At 38.6% G+C, this 21,599-nt stretch overlaps 1 protein-coding gene across 1 annotated transcript in view; it reads left to right on the forward strand.

The window, feature by feature from the left end:
• trabd2a (TraB domain containing 2A) overlaps positions 1-21,599 on the forward strand; it is a 63,331-nt gene that overhangs the window by 23,115 nt on the left and 18,617 nt on the right. The window contains exons 3-4 of the mRNA XM_087791072.1: positions 8,423-8,569; positions 8,655-8,829. Of these exons, the coding sequence (XP_087647198.1) occupies positions 8,423-8,569; positions 8,655-8,829 (322 nt within the window). The remainder of the gene's footprint in view (positions 1-8,422; positions 8,570-8,654; positions 8,830-21,599) is intronic.

Raw genomic sequence — 21,599 nt, forward strand, 5'->3', positions numbered from 1 at the left:
TCTTGTAATATACAGTCTCTGTTTCATCTTGAAATTCATTTGTTCTTCTGTATTTTATTTTATTCTTTTACATAGGAATATTTTGGTAAGTAAAAGTTTGAAGGCCACATGTAAAATACCCTACCACTTAAATGATCCTTTTTTATTTGACAAACAATAACAAGAGATGCTCGAAAGATGACGTAGACCTCTGCCAAGCAGCTCATTTTCACCCAAATGTTGAGTTCCCTACATAAGAAGCTAACACCAGAAAAGTGAAATCATCTGTTTCTTGTCCCAGTCAACATCAACCTCTCCTAAAAATCCAGTTGAATTTTTTTTTTTCCTGAAAGAATTAAATGTCGCCTTTTTGGCGACGGGGTTAATACTAACCTCGGTCCAGAGAGGGATTAATGTACCTTATATTGGGGGTCGTCAACCTTGTTTTACACCATGTATCAGTTTATTGACGGCATTATATTCATAGCCATTCTGATTTGTTTCACTAATTTTCACTAATTTACAGGTTTATTTTTGAGTAAATTTGACTGAACGTCTTGACGTGTTGAAAGTAACAGGCTAATGTTTCTTCAGAGAAATACTTTTTTATCAAAAAAAAACAACAACTTTCAGAAATTAATAAACAAGGGGTAAATTTATAGACACCATAAATGGACTTGTACCCTGGGCTGGGGGTTTTGGGGGCAGTGCCTTATATGAGTGGTCCATAACCCCCGGTCTGGGGACCTTTCAGCCAAACAGAAAGAATAACAATTAGTATTATTGATTATTTCTGTCTGTAATGTGTTTTGTTTTGACCAAAATATTCTATTTCCTCCAAAGTAAAATTAACTTGTGGCTCTAAGTCGAGTTTATTTAAAAAATGAACCGGTAAACCTGTGAAAATGAATGAAACACAAACTCTATACCATTTATTTTTACTGTTTTACGTTCGATCCGTGAATTTAATGCAGACGTAATACCGGTCCCTGGTGCAAAAGGGGACCCCTGCCTTAAATGATCACATAGCTGTAATGGTAAAGCAATATATTGCATGTATTTCTGATAAAAAAAATCAACAGTTATATGATTACAGTGATGAATTATTTTCCAAATCAGCACAATATGTTGTTGATGTATACATTTCCCGGTGTCCAACATGGCATGAACTGGTGATGAACGTCGGTAGATCTCAGTGATCATCTTTGTCTCGGCCGCTCGCTGGTCCAGCTTGTTCAGGGTTGTGTTGAGGTTGGATCACAGAGGGGATTTAAGAAGTTGACATTTCAATCACCACAATCCCCAATACACACGCACACACACTAAAACACACAAGCGTAGACCTCCAGCCATTTGGTTTGAGGCTGATTCTCTCTGACAGGCTAAATATTTGGCTGCGTCCAGGCAGCAAGGTAAATGCACCCCGCAAGAATGTTTTTACAGGGCTGCAGAGTCGCAGGGAGGGGATTGGTGGGTGGCAGAGGAGGGTGTTGGATGGTGATGAAGAGAGGGGAAGCAAAGGAAAGGAAACTTTGTAGGTTTATATAAAATATACTTTTACTGCAGATCACCGAGAGAAGAGCTGTGTGAGAATCATTCAGAGAGTTGTGGAACATTCATGGATGCCTTCTTTGTGTGACGATGATGATGATGATGATGATGATAAAAAACCACTGAAACTCTAGACTCTTATCAGAAGAAGTCCGTTCAAGACCAACACAAGTTTTCCAAAAGTTAAGACCACTGGCGCCAACCTTTCTGGGTTTGCAGCAATTTTTTATTAGTATTTCCCCAAAAACCTTTGTGTCAGGAGGGCGTTGGAGAGCTCAGTCTAGATGTGAAGATATCCCGGAGCAACATCAGCACTTTTGCTGAGAAGCTGGGTGAGGTTGAAACCAAGCTACTGTTGTTACACCATATTTATAATACATGTATATGAATATTTAGGTATACTTGCCTAATATAAATCTGAAAAACAACTCTAAAGAGAGGCGGAGGAGAATATTCCCTCATTCAACCTTATCTAATATTGATTAAATAAAGTAGGAATTTAATTGAAATTGGATATATTTGGATTGTCATGGGGGTCCAATTTCTCTCTGAAATTTGACGAAAGGAGCTGCAACTTAGGAAACAATTTTTCTTAAATCATTTTTTTTATTGTCATGATTGAGTTGCTGTCCTTTCTAAAACGTTTACTGAGGGTTCAGTGGAAAGCAAGCTAATTTTTTTTTAGCATTTGAATTTTCATGGCGGTCTTCCGCCCCTGTTTCCACCCCCTTATAATGACCAAATGGAGCACAATTCCTGGAAATCTCCCTTATTTAGAATGTAAAACATATGGCTTTAATGTTATCAATGGGATGTATTTGAATTTTCAAGGAGGTCTTCTGCCCTCCTTGTGCCCCCTTTTCCCTTGACCTGATGGAGTCCCCCCTACCCCTAAAACCATCACTGAGAGGACATGCTCAATTCCAAAAACCTTTGTTCGTTATAAAATATGGTTTAATATATATTTATCCGATTGGACTTCTTGATGCTACGCAGTGAACCCAGTTACTTCAGTTCAGTTCACAAATATTTGTGACTCTAAATGTTTCATAACTAAGTGTGACTAACCGTTTTTTTTAAAACTCTACGATAAAATAACGTTGTGTCCAGGGTTCCCTCAACCTTACCTGCCAAGCTACTGGGATAGACTCATGGCTAAAATGAATGAATTAATTCAAATATATTATTTTCCTTTATAAAAGTTAATTTAAGACTATTACTTCAGCCAAGGTGGTTATGTCAATCTGTTTAATAAAGAACTGAAATATCAACTTTTGATTAAAAAAAAATGTGTTCTGGAATACCATCTTGAATACCTTTTTGCTACTAATAATACTAATAAAACCATCTGCTGAGCTTGTTTCAAATCGACAGTTAATGACGTCCAGATTTTTTTAAATGCATATATAAGTCAATAAAGCAACAATACAAAATATTGCTCTATATGTTTTGAAAATCAAAAATATGTCCAAACATCTGCGTCAAAAGCTGCTGGAGTCGACTGTATCCTCTCGTCCTCAGTCATCATTTCATTTTTCCTTTAGCTGGAGTGTAGGTAATGGCTGTTACCGTCCGGCAGCTAGAAATTTAACTTTAACACTTTGACTAAACTCTTCGACTATTTGCATGTTAATTGTGAAAACATACATTCTGAACAAATTTTATTAAACTGTGAACAATAGTAGACCAAGGAAAAAAAAATCTTTTTTGTTTTTTGAAAATATAACTGATAAATTGCTGTCGAACATCTGTACCGTATTTTAAAAAGAATATCACAATATATCGCCGTACAAATATTTCCTAACGCACGTACTAACTATATGGGAAAAAATACTCCAGAAGTTGATTTAGTGTGACTTTATCTTTTCGTCGTGACTTCAGAGGAGGCAACAGGCTGTGATGAGGAAAACCTCTCAAGCATGTGCAACACACAGTCATGCAGGAAGAAAAGATGTGCACATGTAGATACAAACACGTGTGCTAAATCCTAATCTCGTACAGGTGTACACACACTTACATTCACAGAAACACACACATCCACGCAGGGAGGAGGTCATTAGTGACCCGAGGAATGTAGAGGTCACGTCTTAAAAGACCTAGCTGATAGAGGGGAGCTCCGGGATCAAAGCAGACCGAGAAAACAGGGAGGGAGAGATGGATGGAAAAAGCGATATAAGGAGAGGGAGGAAGGGTATGTACAGGATCAAAGTGGAAGGGGAGAGGAGGAGTGGAATCATACGAGGAATATTGGCGTCCGGGGAGAGTTATTCTTTGGTGCAGAAGGAGAGAAAAAGGGAAGCGAGAGCAAGAAAAGAGAATATCGTAATAAAGTGCAGACAATAAAGATAACTCTGACAGATGTGAATTGTTTATGCGTCCGTGAGCGAGTGAGAGAAAGGGGGGGATGGAGGGGAAGGGGGTGAGAGGGCGAGTTCTCGGCCAGAAAAGCGAAAGCTGACTTGTGCGGTGGTGAAAGATTTACGACGGTGTGAGTGGAAAGTGTGTGAGACGACCTACTGATTCAAAGTAGGGCCGGTTTTAATGCAGCCGTCGTACTTGTTATGGACTCTTCTGGTGCTGCCGATGTCGCTTCGGATTCACTGTCGGTATTTCACGGTCGAGTGGACGGGAATCTTTTAACTATTCAAATCAAAGTATCGTAAAAGTAAATGTTAATTTAATACAAAGTTGGTCGTGACCTTTTTTTGGTCTTATCTTGGCTAATTCGACAAATATTTGTCTTAATTGGACGCCAACATACCGGAATCGCGGGAATATTTTTTGCCGCGTGGAAAATAGAAAACAATTCAAACTTTATCAGATGACTCGGACAAATAGCGCAGTTTTCTTCAAGATCCGGACCACGCAACGACTGTTGACAAGATCGTTCGAGCAGGAAACAAGTTATAAAAGTAAAGTTTACCCCGTCAATTACCAAAACAGACGTTAATTAAACGTGACACAGACTGTAACATGAGCATAACGCCTAGGTTAAGTCGGCTCCCTAGAATAACAGAGTATCATCTGTGTTACAGTTTCAAATGAACCTTTTCGCCGGGAATTGCGATCTTACGATGTTCCCATCTCTGGCGATTGTTCGCAGTGCGTCACTTCGGTGGTTGGTGTGTGTTTTTTAATACATTTTTGAACGTATGTGATGTCAATATGGTGGTCAAATAAACGCATGAACAGCATAAGAAATATTTGTTTTACTTACAGTTGATTTCATTTATTACCTTATAAAACGGTGTTGAGTGAAGCTTTATCTGAATCTTATCTTAAAGTGTAGAAGTGGTTTATTTTAAGTTCTTCAACAACTCCTTTTCTTTTGGTTCTCAGACAAAGGGGGTCTTAGTCTGAGGACTGACTCTCTGCTTCTGCAGTTTTCAGGCTGAGTGAGCCAACTTATATTCACTGATAAGATAGTTTACAACTAAATCTGATTATTTTTCTGTTCGGTTCAAACTCGTTCGCCGCCTCTGATGTTTCACCGATACCATCGGCGAGCTTTAATTGCTCCTACCTCTCTGTTATAGCTGTAGATCCTTATTTTGCTTCTTTTTTAGAGTGTTTTGTGCGTCTGTGTGCGTGTGCAGGGTGGGGGTGTATTTGTGTTAAGAGTGGGACGCAGAAAATGGGGAGTTGTATTACCCTGATAACATCGCAGGCAGGAGTAAACAGCGGAGCTTTCCGAAGTCTTCATTTGTACTTGGTAGAAGGCCAGGTTTCATTGCCTCGGCTGGTGTGTGTGTGTTGCTTATATCTGCTTGTGTGTGCAAGTGAATGTTGCCAAAAGTGCTGACAGGCCTCTTTTAAAAAATGTACTTTTCAATCCAAAAAGAAAAAAAACAAAACATCGCAGACATGTTGATGGTTTAATCAATAAAAGGGAACAAAACTCTGTGAAGAGCCGCGAGGTTGTGTTTAAAGAAAGATAAATCGCTCGGCAGTTTAGCATCGCGCGGACTGATCGTGGCTGGGATGTTGATTTACGCAACTTCTCCGTTGGTTCTCATGCTTTTTGTCATCAGATTGTCTCATCGGACACAAAGCTACTCAAACACACTGAACAATGGGTTTATTTATAAGAAAGAAAAAGAGTTGAAAGCTCTTTAATTTTGACCTTAACAGAAATTTTGACAAGGAAATTCAACTTCTTATATAAAATAAATACTGTATTTCTTCTTCTACTTCTCTAACTAATGGTAATATTAAGCATTATTTGCATAAAACAAACAGAAACATGTGATTCTCTGCCTCTAATCGCATTAAAATATATTTATTGTATTATCATTCGGAACTTATTTGATTTCACCAATTTAGCTGCATTTTTTAAAGATATTTTAAATTTCAGATTCAACTTTTACTAAGTTTCTGACAAACTAATTTAACTTCCTAATACACTCTTCTTATTCTAAGAATGTATATATTCAACAAGTGTTTCTCTGCTATTAGTCACTTTAAAAAATATACATATTTCTTTCTTTTTATTATTATTTATAAATGAAACGATAATGTTTGGCTTGTTTCTCTTCAGAATCTGTGAAATACATTCAAGTTATTTTACCCATTTTGCCTTAAGATTGCAAATGCATCCACGGCTACTAGCCCCACCTATAAACTGCATTTTCACATAAATAAAAAACATTAAAAGTCCTTACAAATTCCACTTTAAAATGTTCCTGACAAGCTTCTTGTATATAGAAAATATATCAATTATAAGTGTTTCTCTGCTAGTAGGTGGTTTAAATATGTTTTTCCTTCTCTTATAGTTTATAAATGAAACAATAAAGGTTAATTGTTTTTGTTCATATATATTGATCTATACATAATCGGCCAAAAATAATTAAACAATTTCCAGAGGAAGACCTCCATAGGGATCAAGAATGTTTTATCTCTCCATCTATCTAATTGAACTTTCGTCCAGTTACGTCTTACGATTGCGAATAAACTCTATCAAATCAAAATGAAGCGTGCATTTTAAAAACCGTCTCAAAGTTGCTACGACCTTTCCTGGACCATCTCTCCGTCGTCGTGCACTTTCATCTGCCACCGAAAACACTCCAGATCTCCACATGTGGGAATCTTAAGTGTGATGATGTTTGCTCTGCGTGCACACGCCCACTCCACTCTCATCCCCGAAAAAGAGACGGCATTTCCATCACAATGGACAATTATTGACTTCCATTGGCTCCGCTCGCTTTGATACCAGCGAGAGGGGTGTGTCCGCGAGTGTGTGAGGGTGCGACGCCCGGGGAGGATGGGAGGATGAAAGCGGGTGATCGAGAAAGTTGCACCGACGAAAGTCCAAGAATTTTTGGAAAACATATTTCCTCCGTCGACGATCATTTCCTGTGTCTTCCCCAACTTTTTTTTTTTGTTTCTATCTGCTTTCAAAACAGTGCCCTCCCCCACCAACCCTTTTTAACCCCCTTTTCTTTTTAACTGGCAATGACTGATCCTCCCTGCACCCCCTTCTTTTCTCCATCCTTGTCCCTTCACAGCCATAATTTAAGGGGCTGAAAGGCACAGCGAGGAAGAGAATGAGGAGAAGAGAGCGCTGAGAAAAAGGGAAGACCTTGCAGATGAGGGCCTTCCTTCACGGACGTGGCACAGATGTGAGGGTGTTTTTTTTTTTTTCCTTCTCTCTCCTGTGAACCAGTAGGGGAGGGGCGGCGATAGGCTAATTTGAGTGGCATAAAGACCGGGACCCCTTTTCATATGCAGAGCATCACTTTGATGCGCGGCCGATGAAAGCTTGAAGGGAGCCTAAAAGGGAAAGGAGAAGAGAGGGTGACGGAGGGGTCCTTTGTCCCCTGACAAGAAGGCATCTGCTCCGCGCTGCCCTCCTCTCCTTGGCTCCCACAATGGGCCAACTGACAGGGAAAGTGTCATTGGGATCGGATCATTTGGAATGATGAGGCGGTTTCGGTCGGCGGAGAGACGGGAGTTGACAAACAGAAATCAACAAGCAGGATTGGGTGTTAATGTACACAGATGACTGGTACTTCTTGGTCTTCTTTTAAACTCGCCCGACTCTGTGTACGGACTCGAGGAGGTGTGGTGTGTGCTCTCACTTTGTGTGTGTGTGTGTGTGTGTGTCTTTCGCGGCACTGATCATAGGCGACAGGCTCACCGGGGTCCCCTCACCAAACACTGACCGATTTCACGCTCGCACAAAAGCAAAATCTCAGCAGTAGAGCGTAGAGACTTTAGTAAGGGGGGGGGGGGGGGGGGGCACTCAACTAGCCTCCACTCCATCCTCCATAACTAAATAATTCACCTCAAAAATACAAGAAACATCCAACTGGCTTTTGATATCGTTTCCTCCGGGAGGTTGTTAAAGTTGCCTGCAGTTGATACAAAACTCTGCAGCGAGAATTCTGACCCGCTCTAGTAGAAGAACTCACATTTCTCCGAATCCTTAAAACTCTTCACTGGCTTTCAGTTTCTTCCAGGATCAATTTCAAAATTCTGGTTCTTACTTTCAGATCTATTCATGGTCAGACTCCTCCTTACGTCAGTCATCTGATCCAGCCTTATACCCCAGCTCGGGCTCTGAGGTCGATGGATCAGAATCTACTTGCCAGAGGAGAGAAATCCTTCCAGACTGTTGCTCCTAAGCTTTGGAACGATCTTCCTCTCCCTCTGTGTTTGATGATCTACTGACTCCTTCAAGAAACATCTTAAAACCTTTTTTTTTTTTTGTGCAGCTTTTTTCTAATCTTCTGAGACTTCTGTGTTTGTCTTATGTTATCTTGACCTAAATTTGTAGGTATTTTTAACTGTGTAATGCTTTTGATTGTTCAAGCGCTTTGTGACCCTGGTCTAAAAATAAATGTTGAAAAAACATGTTGGAAATCAGTATATTGAAGTGTTTATCCCCCTGCAGGTGATCTTTGCACTGAACCAGACGTTACTGCAGCAGGAGTCATTAAGAGCAGGAAGTCTTCAGGTCCCCTACACAACCGAAGACCTCATCAGGCACTACAACTGCGGAGACCTGAACTCCATCATCTTCAACCACGACACGTCCCAGGTAACGTGGTGATTATCATTCCATCGTCCCGCCCTTCAATATTTCCCCTCGAGTTCTCGTCTCACAACCGGTTTCATGAGTCCAGGTCCCCAACTTCAACAACGTGACGCTGCCGCCCAGCGAGCAGGAGACGGCCCAGGAGATCGACAGCTACTTCCGACAGGAGCTCATCTACAAGAGGAACGAGAGGATGGGGAAGAGGGTGAAGGCCCTTCTGGAGGAACACCCCGACAGGAGCTTCTTCTTCGCATTCGGTGCAGGTAGGTTCTTTTTTTTTTAAAGTTTGGATCATGATGGCGAAAACCCCAAATAAATCCATATATCAGTATTTTAAGAAGATAAAAAGAAAGGGAAGTTTGTTGCAGACGGGCAGGAAACAGCTGAGAAGAAGCAGACTCTCTCACACACGCACACACACACACACACACACACACACACACACACACAAACATACACACAGACAAGAACAAGGGGTACATTTCATGACAAATCCCTTAGGAGGTACTTTTACAAGCACTCGGTCTAAAAAGGTGTGTACCTCAGAGTGTGACTGAGAAAGTGTTTGGTGCGTGTGTGTGTGTGTGTGCGTGTGTGTGTAGGTGTGTGTGTGTTTGAGGGAGACCTGGTGAGTGAAAGTGATACGACCAATCACGACTGGATTGCGGGTCTCCGACGTACAAAGGGCAGATTAGGCCGGTGCACTTTTTTTTTTTTTTTTCAAAAGCGGCGCACACACGTGCACGCTCGCACATGTTGACTCACACACATGCATGCTCATGACAGACGTGGGTAAATGTGTCCTTAATTATCCCTGGTGGGGTCAAAGGAGACACATCCACGCACACATGTATGAGCTCCTGCTACAATGCAGTCATTATTGCCGACTCTACATCCCCATTGTGAGGTTGTGCATATCAGTGACCGTCTAGTGTCTCAGGACATGAGCGAGTTAAGAGTTGACGTGGATTGCTTCTCCCTTAAATACAGCATCAATTATTTCACTCTATGTGCTACTTATACCCAACACAAAGTCATACACGGATGACTAGACACTTTTTTTTTTACGACGTTTGTTGGATCCGTGTGCGTGGTTGCGACCGAGGTACGCCAGATCCGTCTTCTTTAAACTCCCCGACTCGTCATAATAATAGTAATAATAGTAGATTTGATTTGTATTGCATTTTACATTCGGTCGACACTGTTCAAAGTATAGAGGTTTAGTACAAGATAAAGACGTTAAAACACGACAGTACTGTCGTACATTATGGGCTTTACAATTGCTGAAATATAAAAAAACCCTGAAATTATGGGACTTTTCTTAAATATTATGTATTAATTTAATTGAAATTGTACCTATTTGAATGTTTATGGGGGTCTTCTACCCCTTTTGTGCCTCCTTTATTTTGACCTGATAGGGTTGCCTTCCCCCTCTGAAACTCTTCAACAAAACTGGCCATATTTTAATATCATACTTTCAACCCCCATTAACCTAAACAAAAAGCTAAAACTCTCTTAACTTTATAAATCTCTTTATTTAAATGGTTTAAAGTACAATAAAATTAGACATGTTTTAATTTTCTTAAAATCCCTCTTAAAATGACAAAAAGGGCTAAAATTCTGACTATATTTCTCATGTATTTGATCATTTGATGTTATTTTTTACTTTAATGTGGGTCTTCAGTCCCCCTTGTTGCCCCCTTACAATTAACAAAGAAGCTGTAATTTTAAATATATTTCTAATGGATTATTTAATGAACATTGGTTTAAATTTTTATCTTAAATGTACGAATTTGAACTTTCATGGGGTTCTTCTGACCCCCTTGTTGCCCCCTTACAATTGACAAAAAGATATGAAATTCTGGACATATTTCTTCAGTATTATGTAATAGATATTGTTTAGATTTCATGGCAATTGGAGGAATTAAAAAAATGAATTGGGTTGACTGACCCCCTCCGACCCCTATGATGAAGAATTAAGTAGTAAAAGTATTTAACTAATAAATATGGTTCAAAATCTCATCTAAATTGATTTTTTTTTTAATTGATTTGGGTCTTCTGACCCCCTTACCGCCCCCTTACAATTAACAATAAAGTAATAAAGTAATTAAGTAATAGAAACCATTCAAAATGTACTCAAAGAGAAATAGAAAGTATTTGAAATTTCATTGGGGTCTTCTGACCCCCTTACCGCCCTATTACAATCAACAAAAGAGCTGAAATTTGGAAGATATTTCTGATGTTTGATGTTTTTAATATAGTCTTAATTTCATCAAAATTGGTTGCGTTTATATTTTCATGGGGGTCTTCTCGTACCCCCTTACCCTCGATCTGATCAGGCGCACACTCGGACACATTGAAACTTACAGATCCACTATTCTACAGTGTGGAAAAATATTTTTGGGGGGCAAACGTTTGAAGTTAAACAAACGTATATGACTTGAAATCTATTCTGGATCAACTCAAACCTTTAATGGGATTTACAAGAATTAGTAACCACATGGTGCGTTTCACATATCTCATCCCCCCCCTATAATGAATCCATCTCTCCCAGCGATCATCAGATTCCTCCCTCAAATATGTGGAAAATGTTTGAGGGTTCAATTTCTTCTTTTCACTCAAAAACGCTGCTAGGACAAATAAATAACAGTTTATTATAGATATTTTACTGTCAAATTAGGTTTTATGCTGCCAGGGCTTGACATTTGGAAGCACTGCTTCAACATTTATTGAAACCTCATGTCTCCGTGTTTGTTTGTCTAGACTGACGACAGTAAGTATGAAAAATGGCTTTAGGCGAGATCGTCCAGACAAATGACAATATACTTCTCTGCTTCTGTGAAAACCCTCCTTCTGGTTCTCATTCTGGGACGAAAATGTATCTTGAATTTCCACTTTTACTGTTCAGGACGAAGAGCAGAACAGCGACTCTTGTGTGATCTGAGCGTTTAAACCGGCGTTCTGGAACATGAATTAGGGTCGACTTTAAAAACAAATTGCTTCAATTAGATGCTGCTCAGATCTCTGCCTCTGGTGCTTCACCTCGACTGCGACCTTGAAAGTTACAGAAGATCATATTAATGAAAGAAACCATTTTTATAAGCAACCAGATTTTTTGTAAAGGCACAGTTTGTCTCAGAAATAAAACCTTTGTGACGATGCAGCTGAAAAAATATTAATTTTTAGTAAAAACATTTTCTGAGTACACAGTATCCTTTTTCACATGTATACTTTTAAACCCTTTGTTGTCTCTGGGTCACGACCTCCACCACTGCATATGTATTATTGAAGGCAGGTAGGTCGTTCACCTTGACCTTAAGATAACACAACTTTCTTATTTAAACCTCATGACACATTTACTTGTTTGTTTTAATCTAATTTAGTCAGTTTGATGGGTTTACATTTTTCTCAAAATCAGGTTATGCACACAGGATAAAGAGAAAAGAATATATACAAGACTAGAATAGCAAATATATATCTACTTACATGTATCTATGATTTATATACAACTAAATTAAATTTCCCTGAAAAGGATCTGTTATTATTATTCTTCTGCCTTTAATATGAAAGCATATTTTGCTTATATATTTTATTTTACTTGGACTTTTTCTAAATATTTTACTTAGAATTTTGAAGATCAAAGTTAATGTATGTTTGTCTGGGAATGTTTTTTATTTTTTAATTGTATCCTTTATTTATCCAGGTCAGTCTCATTGAGATTAAAATATATTTTAAGGGAGAGACCTGGCCAGGATGGACAGCAAAACACAGTTACACATAAAAACAATAACAAGTTCAATATGAAGTGCAGTAATACAACATGAGAAGAAAAAAACGCGATTACTGACTAAAAACATTCACAATACCCGATGAAGTCGGACGTCAAACCTGTGAAAAGAGCCTTAAATTTAAGTTACTAGATCCTACTTCTGCATCTTATCCATGTAGACGGCGCAGAAAACTTAAAAGCTGTTTTAGCCAGTTCTGTATGAGCTAAAGGATCAGTCATAGGCACCATATCCTGAGACCTTAACGCATGGGGGACACATTTTCGGGACATATACAATTATGTAAAAAAAGTTTACCTAAAATCTCTTTGTTGATAAAGACATATCAATGACTACGTCATCGCATAAAGAGAGAAAGTTTACTCTTGAGTGCAGCGTACATTGATGAGTTAAGGGTCTGATGTTTGGAATGAACCTGAATATCATAGGACATTGATGGAAGAGCGGATTTCTGATGCGTCGGTGGTGTCAGAGGTCGTTGTTTAGAATCTGATTTCCCGTTAAAGGAACATTTTTAATCCATAGAACCTTTGCTCAACCCACGAGTCCTTTACACAGCATCATTGGTCTATATCACCTGTGTCAAACTCAAGGTCGGAGGCCAAATCTGGCCTGTCAAGTCAATTTATGTGGCCAATCTGATGGTTGGCTCAAAGTCAACGTAGAATAATGTTCATGTTGATATGATGGACGTCAGTAAGGACGTGTATCGGCAAGAATCTTGCGAAACGAAAATTATCCAGATACAGGGGCAACGATACGATATATGGCAATATATTTTGATACTGTAGGAACACGAAAATGAAGTACTTGGACTAAATACTATACTAAATATACATGTAGTATTGTCCAAGTACTTGATTTTCGTTTAGCTGAATTAACAGACCTGACATGACTCTTGATGAAGTCGTAACTACTTTCATTTGTTAGTAAATAAAATATGTACAAGCGGCTGGCGTCAACTGTATCCTCTCGTCCTCAGTCATCCCCGGGATCTTGCGGGATTTCTATGTTTATTAACTTCGCAGTATAGAATGACTGCTGCCATCTAATGGCTGGAAGCTTAATAGCAACAGAAAATAAACAAACGGTATATACTTGCATGTTAATTGTAAAAAATTGTATTTTTGTATTTTACACACATTATTGAGCTATAAAACCATGAAAATAACTATGGTAACAAAAAATATGATTTAATAGCCAAAAATATAACAATCAGTACAATGCTGTCCAATATCGATACAATATTGTTGGAAGAAAAAAAACACTATTTAATTTAGCTGAATTGAGCGTCAAAGAATGAAACTAAAATATCAAAATCACACTCGTACTTCCTGTTAGGTGAACATGTTGGCCTCTTGTGTGATTGAATTTGACACATGTGGTCTAAAGCTTCCAGGTGGTAATCCAGAATCTGTTCCATGTCACATTATCAACATTTAATTTCAATCTGATCGCAAATTATTTAGCATACAGATGAATAAATCAACAATTGCACCTATTCTTTTAACAATATCATGAAACATGGATCGTTTGTGCTTTGAATAACTCAACTGTATTTTCGGTACTTGCAGATCTACCACGCCAAACACATCGTTAAATCATATTTGTACTTCATATTAAGTCCTCAGTTGCCACATTCTTGGATGTGGGTTTTGTTTTGCCACATTATGTATGACCGGAGTGTAAGTAAATGCCTCCCGGAGTCGTGTGTTTTCCCATCCCGCTCGCCTCAAATGCGGAGCCATCACTCACTGTAAATGATGATGTTGAAATAGTGACACATGTTCGGACGTACATATGGAAGCGGTTATTGCTCCGCTCCGAAACGTACAGTAATTCAATCCATGTATACAATTTGAACCCTGTGTTGGCTTCGTAATCTCTGCCATACGCTGGCACCGGCGGCTCTAATAGAAGGACGTGTTTACATATTGCTGAAGGCAGGAAGAGGATTTCTCATACCGAAAATTCCCGTCTTTTTTTTTTTTCCGTCCACCCTGCCATATTTTTTTTAATTTTTTTTTAACAAAAATCGGCGCATCCCGACCCGTCCCTGGGTCCAACTTCCAAAAGAACCACACATTTCAATACTTGTGGCCATTTCCAATGGGTCTGACAAGGCTGTGACTGTTGCTGTACTCTTCACAGACAATTAGCGTTAGCCACTGGATATTCTAATATTGAGGGTGTTTTTTTTTCCTCGGAGGGGGCCACACTAAATACCGGTTAACAAGTGAGCTGTTCAAAAAAAAAAAAAAAGCAGCAACCGTTGGATGGATCGACCCGCGAGGTTGACGCCGACTCATAACTCAGCTCCAGCAGCACCGACCTGTCAGTGTGCGGCTCGCCCTCGGATCTGGAGCGGAGAAATATGTTCACTTAATACTCTGCACTTATTGAACGCGCCGTTGCGCTGACAGAGTCCACGTCGCTCTGGTAAATCTGTGTTGAATGCGGTATTTTGCTAACTCGGTTCACGTGCAAATTTCGACCTGGATGTGGTCCCGGAGCAACACCGAGACGAGCGTGATTGAAAATTTCAAACGTGTCGCACAGAATGAAGAGACTCATTTCCCAACCTAATCCTGGCGTGCTTTACCCTTTAAATTTATGCATCGATTCATTTACTTTCCAAGCAGATATCAACCCTCATCTCAAACCCCTTGCGGTCAAGCCTTTTTTTTTGTGGGCCAGGAACTACTTTTTAAACGACATCAATCTCATTTTTCTTCAAGAACCAGATGGTGTGAAAGTCAAGAACGTGGCACTTTCTTCCAGCGGCCTCATAAACAGTCAGTTTACAACTGTTTGGGGCCGTCGCTGACATGAGCGCACACATGTCGTACCGCGCCGTTAAAAGCCAGAGTCGTCCTACCACGGGCTGGAAGCTGTCAGTCTGGAGGAAAACATCTGCCAAAGAAAGGCTTCCAGATATGGCTTTGATTGACAAGCTTGTGTTCCGCTGCTGTACTAGAAATGTTGAGATCTTTCTTTCATGCATTACTCAGAACTCCAGTCCAGTTTTTTTATTGATCGCTGGCTTCCTTTAGTTGACTTTTCTTTTGTTTTGTTTTTTACAAAAATTAGGAAAAATATTCAATTTTTAGACATGTCTATTAGACAATATAGACATTTCTGGTCTTTATAATTATGCTAAAATGAATATTATAAAAAGATAGAAGATATTTAATTTGAATTACAATTTTATTGTTCATGAACTCTTATTTGACAAATAATCGAATTAATTATTTAATTTTTTTGGCTTGATTTATTAATATTTTCTTTCATTTTGTGACACAAATACCATGTTTATATAAAAAAAAAGAAGAAAAAAATGTAACGGTGATTGGTGACTCCTGATTATGGAAAAATGTGGCTTTAGTACTTTACTTTTTTAGCCTTTAAAATATCCTCTGTACCAATAAGCTGAATGGTGAACTTACTTGAAAAACACTTCGAGACAGCTCATTTTGCAGCACTGATAGTGACAAATCTTCAAAGGATTTGTGGATCCAGATGGTAATCCGATTTATTCCTTAAAGGTTTTAAACTTGCTGCTACAATCTTTTAACAACTTAACTTGATAAGTCAATACTATGTCACTTACATTGATTCTAATCAGTTGATATAAACAAATATATTTTGTAACCAGTCCTCTGCACTCAAAAAAAAACGAGTGATATTCGATCTCAGTTCTACAAACGAATCATGTTTCACTTCAGTCATTAGCTCATAAAGTATTCGGTCCTTGTTACACAATATACTCCTTCCCTCATTAGAACTTCAGTCCTGGTAAGACGAGAGAGTTTACAGCGAGTCTGAACTTTTTTTTTATCAGCAAGATAAAACCACCAGCAGTTACTCTTAATCACCGACTACAAGCGTAAACTTTCACGGCTTGTTAACGGCAGGAAAGCGGCTTCGGTGATTGATTGTGTGAACGTTTCTGAGCCACACACCGATTGTTGAAACGTTCTTCCTGAATGTTGTAGCTCATTTATAATGTTGGTGTCTTATCCTTTTTTTTATCATTTCCAAAACCAATGAAATATTTTAGACCAGGGTCAAGTCTTTCGTTTTTCTTTCTTCTGGCGCTAGTATTTATTCTGCCTCTTGGGTAATAGTAGTGACAAGTAGTGGGAAAGAAAATATGTTTTAAAAACATTATGAGGGAAAATGAAAAGTAATTTTTAGGCATTTAAATGTAAAAAGTAATTGGATTTGTCTTTAAAAAGAGTGACATAATATTAGCTAAAATTATATATATTCAGTGTATAAATGAAAATAAGGAGAGTACTTGTAAAAGCACAGACCCCTGCTAAGAAGGTTGTTTTATATATTTTCACGCAAATTTATTGTCCTACATTTGAAGCCCAGGTTTTTAATTTGTAACATGTTGGAAACAATCCTACATTTAAGTGCTGTCATATTATTCAAGTTCCCAAGTTGACAAACAAAATCTAAGCAATTCTAAACAACATATTTTGGCAACACAATAGTAAAAGTTGCTTTATCCACTTGATTTTTGTTGTAGTGTTATTTGAAGTCATGTTTTCCATTAATTCCTGAATTGTCCTGAATACAAAATATTGCGTAGTTAAGCTACACAAGTGGGCGACAAATCCTTCTAAGGATTCCTGGATCCAGATGGTTATCCGGAACAACACCAAAATGTATGTAGTTGAGTTTAAAACAATTTGGGGGAAAAAGATTGGAATATAAATACCAGGTTTTTATTTGTAACACGTTGGAAACAATGCTACATTTAAATGCTGTCATATTGTTTAAGTTCCTAAGTTGACAAACTAAATCTAAGCAACTCTAAACAACACATTTTTGCAACACAATAGTAAAAGTTGCTTTATCCACTTTTTGTTGTTGCGTTTTATGAAGTCATGTTTTCCATTTATTCATGAATACAAATTTTTGCGTAGTATAAGCTACACAAGTGACCGAAAAATACTTCAAGGGATTCCTAGATCCAGATGGTTATCCAGAACAACACCAAAATGTATGTAGTTAAGTTTAACATATTTTTGGGGGAAAAAGATTGAAATGAAACACACGATAAATACAGGAAAAGGGATAATCTCATTGACAGACACAATAAAAAAAAAAGCCAAAATGAACCAGATCTCCTCCTGAGACTCCTCTTGTTTACGTGAAGCTCCATTACTATCAGACAAAACGGGGAAAAAAACCTGAACTTTGTGTCGTTTGAAAGATGTCAGAAGCGTCTGCGCTGCATCATCCTGCACGTCTCTGTCTCTTCTTAAACACGAGGATAAAGCTGTCAGCCCTCGTGAATGACTTACTGTCTCCCGGCCCGCTGATTGAATACCGACTAAACACATACATTTTGTTGCACTCCCCGGGTCAAAGGCCCGTGTACTTGAAAGACATATTTCATGCGGCCCACACGACTCTCCCTGTCGTAGCGGCCGATGCTTGTCACAACAGCTTTCGGTGATTTATTTAAAGAGTTGAACTCTTCACCCCTGACCCCTTTGGAACCCGGGAGGAACTTCCTTCGCGCACCTGGAACCGGCTCTTTACATGCCTGCCCAGGAGCGACACTTTTATTTGAACCACACCGCCATATGAAAGGGAAAACCGGAAAGGAAAAACGGTACGTTTAGCTAGCGAGCAGCCGCTCAGCTGTCCCGCCTTGACTGAAGGCTGAAGCTGTGTTGCTGAAGGAAATTAACTATTTTAGCTGACAGTGGGGAAATCTGGTCGCCAGGGTCTGAGATGGTAGATAACCTGTTGAACATAAGGTTTTAAAATAAGCTATTCTAAGAGGAAATAGTATGGATTTGTAGTTAAGAGGAGATGGTGTTAAAGGTTTGGAAGTCTCAGGAAGATCATTTTTTCTTTTTCTTGCTGAAGAATTGAACCTAAAGTGACACGAACGCAATTCAATTCTCAGATATTTTGGGTCAATTATAGTCATAATGAACACTCGGGACACAAAACAAACTTGGTGATTATTTTTTTCTTAGATATATTTTATGTGATGTAGTTACTAGAGTCTTTATGGTTCATAGACCAATTTCTTTTGTGTTTAATAAAACACATTTGCCCTCAAATCTTTTTTTCCCCAAAATTTTGCAAAATTTGCTGCTGTATCGTTGTAACTGACTTGCATGATTCTCCTTTTTTAAGTCAGTTACAATATTTTCTTTTAAAGGTGCAGAATAACATATTACCTCTCGTGTGATCTCTGGGTAAAGGTGACCCAAAGGCCAAAATTAAATGTGTTTGTGGTATTTCTTGTGTTGTCTCCATGTCAAAGTGAATGCCCTCCATGGCTTCCAAAAATACGTATGCAGTGCTGGAGGTCGTTCCTGAGATAACACAAGAGGTTTACATGTGATTAGTACAATACACAATAGGTAACTTTAGAAAATACTCAAAAAGGATGAGCATTTTTTGTGTCCATTCAGTAAATACAGACATCTGTAAAAAAAAATTGTTTTTTATGTTAAATGAATCCCAACAGCATCAATAGTGTTCATCTAATAAATACAGGAGCTACCAATGTATGCTGATGATGTTGCTCTCTATGTCTCTGCTAACAAAAAACGAAAACAAACAAACATCCCTTTGATACCAAGAGGGTCAATGAGACAGCTGATGGAAGTCCACACTTGACTCGAGTACAAGAAACCACATATTTTTGTACTAATAGAGTTACAAATCTTTGTGTGATTTGTGGATCCAGATGGTAATTTGATGATCTGTTGTTTGTAAATTATCAGAACTTCCACAAATTGTTGTCAATGAACAGAGAGACAGTTTAACTGTGACACAAACTCAGTTGAGGTGAATAGGTTTCATTGAATTCCAAAGTAATACTCACAAGTGATAATAATAGTTTGTTTTTTAGGATAAAAATATCAAAGTTTATTGTATATCCATCCATTAATTCTTCATTCATGTTGTCTTAACCTGTTGATGCAGGACAAACGGAGCTTTTGCTGCAATAACAAATCATATCCTGAATATAACAGCATGCTTAGCTTGAATTTTCATCCTCGTGTTGGTTTTGAAACTTCTGTTTTGCATCACGAAAAGGTCTGGACCGAGTTAGAGAATGCAATCAGAAAACATGATTTTTCTGTCGTGAGATGCGGCCGCAGATGGAAAAGTTGGCCGAATAAACCGCAACAATGACGACTTCACAAGAAGGATATCGTTAACATCGGGGTGATTGACTAAACACACAGATTAATCCATCGACGTGCGAGTGTAAAGATGAAGGAAGATGACAAATTCCACATGAGGCCGTAAGAGAGATGAAGCCTCCGAGTAACCAGAAGTGACTCGCGCTCGGACTGACCGGTTCGTGTTATCGATCTGTTCATCGTCTCGCAGGAAAGCAAACGTCGCTCCGCATTACTCAGGCTTGAAATTTTCATTCAAAGCACCTTATTTTTTGATGAAAACCTCCTGAAAGGACATCTGGGATAAACTAGCACCGGGAATGGATTTTTGTCAAAAGAAAATTTGTGGTCGTGCGTCTCGCCTCACAGCAGGATGCAGAGACTGGACTGGCTCTTAGTAGAAACCCCCTGGAGTACTTCTTGGCAGGGTCCAATCAGAAACTACAGACTTCTGTAGTTCTTTATTTTGATGTCGGCTTTATTCTACTACGCAACTGCATCCATGGGGTTCATCTGAACCAGAAGCAAAACAACGGTTAGTCTGTTGTCCGGGTTATCAGATTTGGCAAATCCTGCTCGTAACGCAAACCTAAAGCGACATGACGGCTTCCGTGAATATTCTACTTATCGTACTGAATAGTGTGTAATTCATGAGATTACAAATGGTTTCGTAACACAATGAGACTCCCCAAAATCTGAAACAAAGTCCTTAGGTAATCATTTTTTACTGTAGTCATTTTCTACCACTTTATCCCTATTGGTGGGGGGGACTATTGGTACTGTCCCAGTTTCATTGGGCGACAGGGGACACCCTGGACAGAAAGGCACTCAAAGAAACACAACCATTCACACACACACACACACTCATACCTGAAGACAATTTCTCCAAATTCTCAATCAACCTCTGTATGTTTTTGGACTGTGGGAGGAAACCGGAGTGCCCGGAGTAAACCCGGGGAACATACAAACTGTAACCACTGCACCACCTTACTCCCTTATAATCTTTGTTATTGTTATTTATGTACTATCTATATAATTTACACTCACATTTGTATAAGTAAAAATATTTTTTTATCTTCTAATTCAACATTTTTTTGTATAGTGAGAAATTGTATTTATTCAGTTGATTTATTTGTTAGTTGTGATTCATATTTTCTTGGTTTCTGTGGTCAAAAAAACAGGATTGAGTTTAATCATCATATACAAATTATATATATTTTTAATTTTTTTATTAAAAAATACATTCATAGACTGGCAAAAAAGTTCCTCTGGAATTAAGGGAAACAATTATTACATTTTTCTGCTTAAAATTCAAGATATATAAGATGCTGAACCCCCCGAAAATGGTCATTCTGCCCTTTTATTTACTGTAATGATGATGATAAATAAATCTGAAAAAGAGGTTTAGCTTTGTCAAGTCGAGGTCATGAAAACTGACGACTACCAGGTTCACTGATCCAGAATACAGATGAGGTGAAGAAGAGGGTGCGGGAACGGTGGACCAGCTGGAGAATGAGTGGAATTATGGAGATGATGAATCAGGCAGAGAAAAAAAGCAACAGATGATGACGTACCATGGTGTTTGATCTGATGAAACTCTTGAGTATAAAGTCAAAATATTGAACCAAAAATAATCCACAAAGGGAAAAATCAAAAAGGTATTTCAAAAAGGACAAAAAACAGAACCAAGAGATTCAAAAACGAGACGACGGGATGTGCCACAGAAGGAGAGATTTTGAAAGTAATTCTTTCATCTCAAGAAATCTGGAAAAAAGTTCATGTACCTTTTCACGAGACTCTATTAACTTTAATTTTCTTCTTTAAGTGGAGGAAACCATGTCAAAAACAGGGTGCACCAGTTAGTTGAAGGATGGAAAATGCAGGAAGATGAAAAAAAACGTCGTTTTTAATTCTGAGGAAACGCGACCGAGAAATTCTAATGTCAAGGACTTAACTGCTTTCATAATTGGCTTGTGTCAACCACGGCTTTGGGCCCGTTTGCATCCATAAATGTTGCACTTGGTGTCACTTATTTCATCCTTTAATACCCACTTTCACCCCTTCGGAAAAAAAAAG

The sequence above is a fragment of the Callionymus lyra genome, chromosome 5 (assembly GCF_982586985.1).
Source record: "Callionymus lyra chromosome 5, fCalLyr1.hap1.1, whole genome shotgun sequence".
In the NCBI taxonomy this organism is placed as follows: Eukaryota; Metazoa; Chordata; class Actinopteri; order Syngnathiformes; family Callionymidae; genus Callionymus; species Callionymus lyra.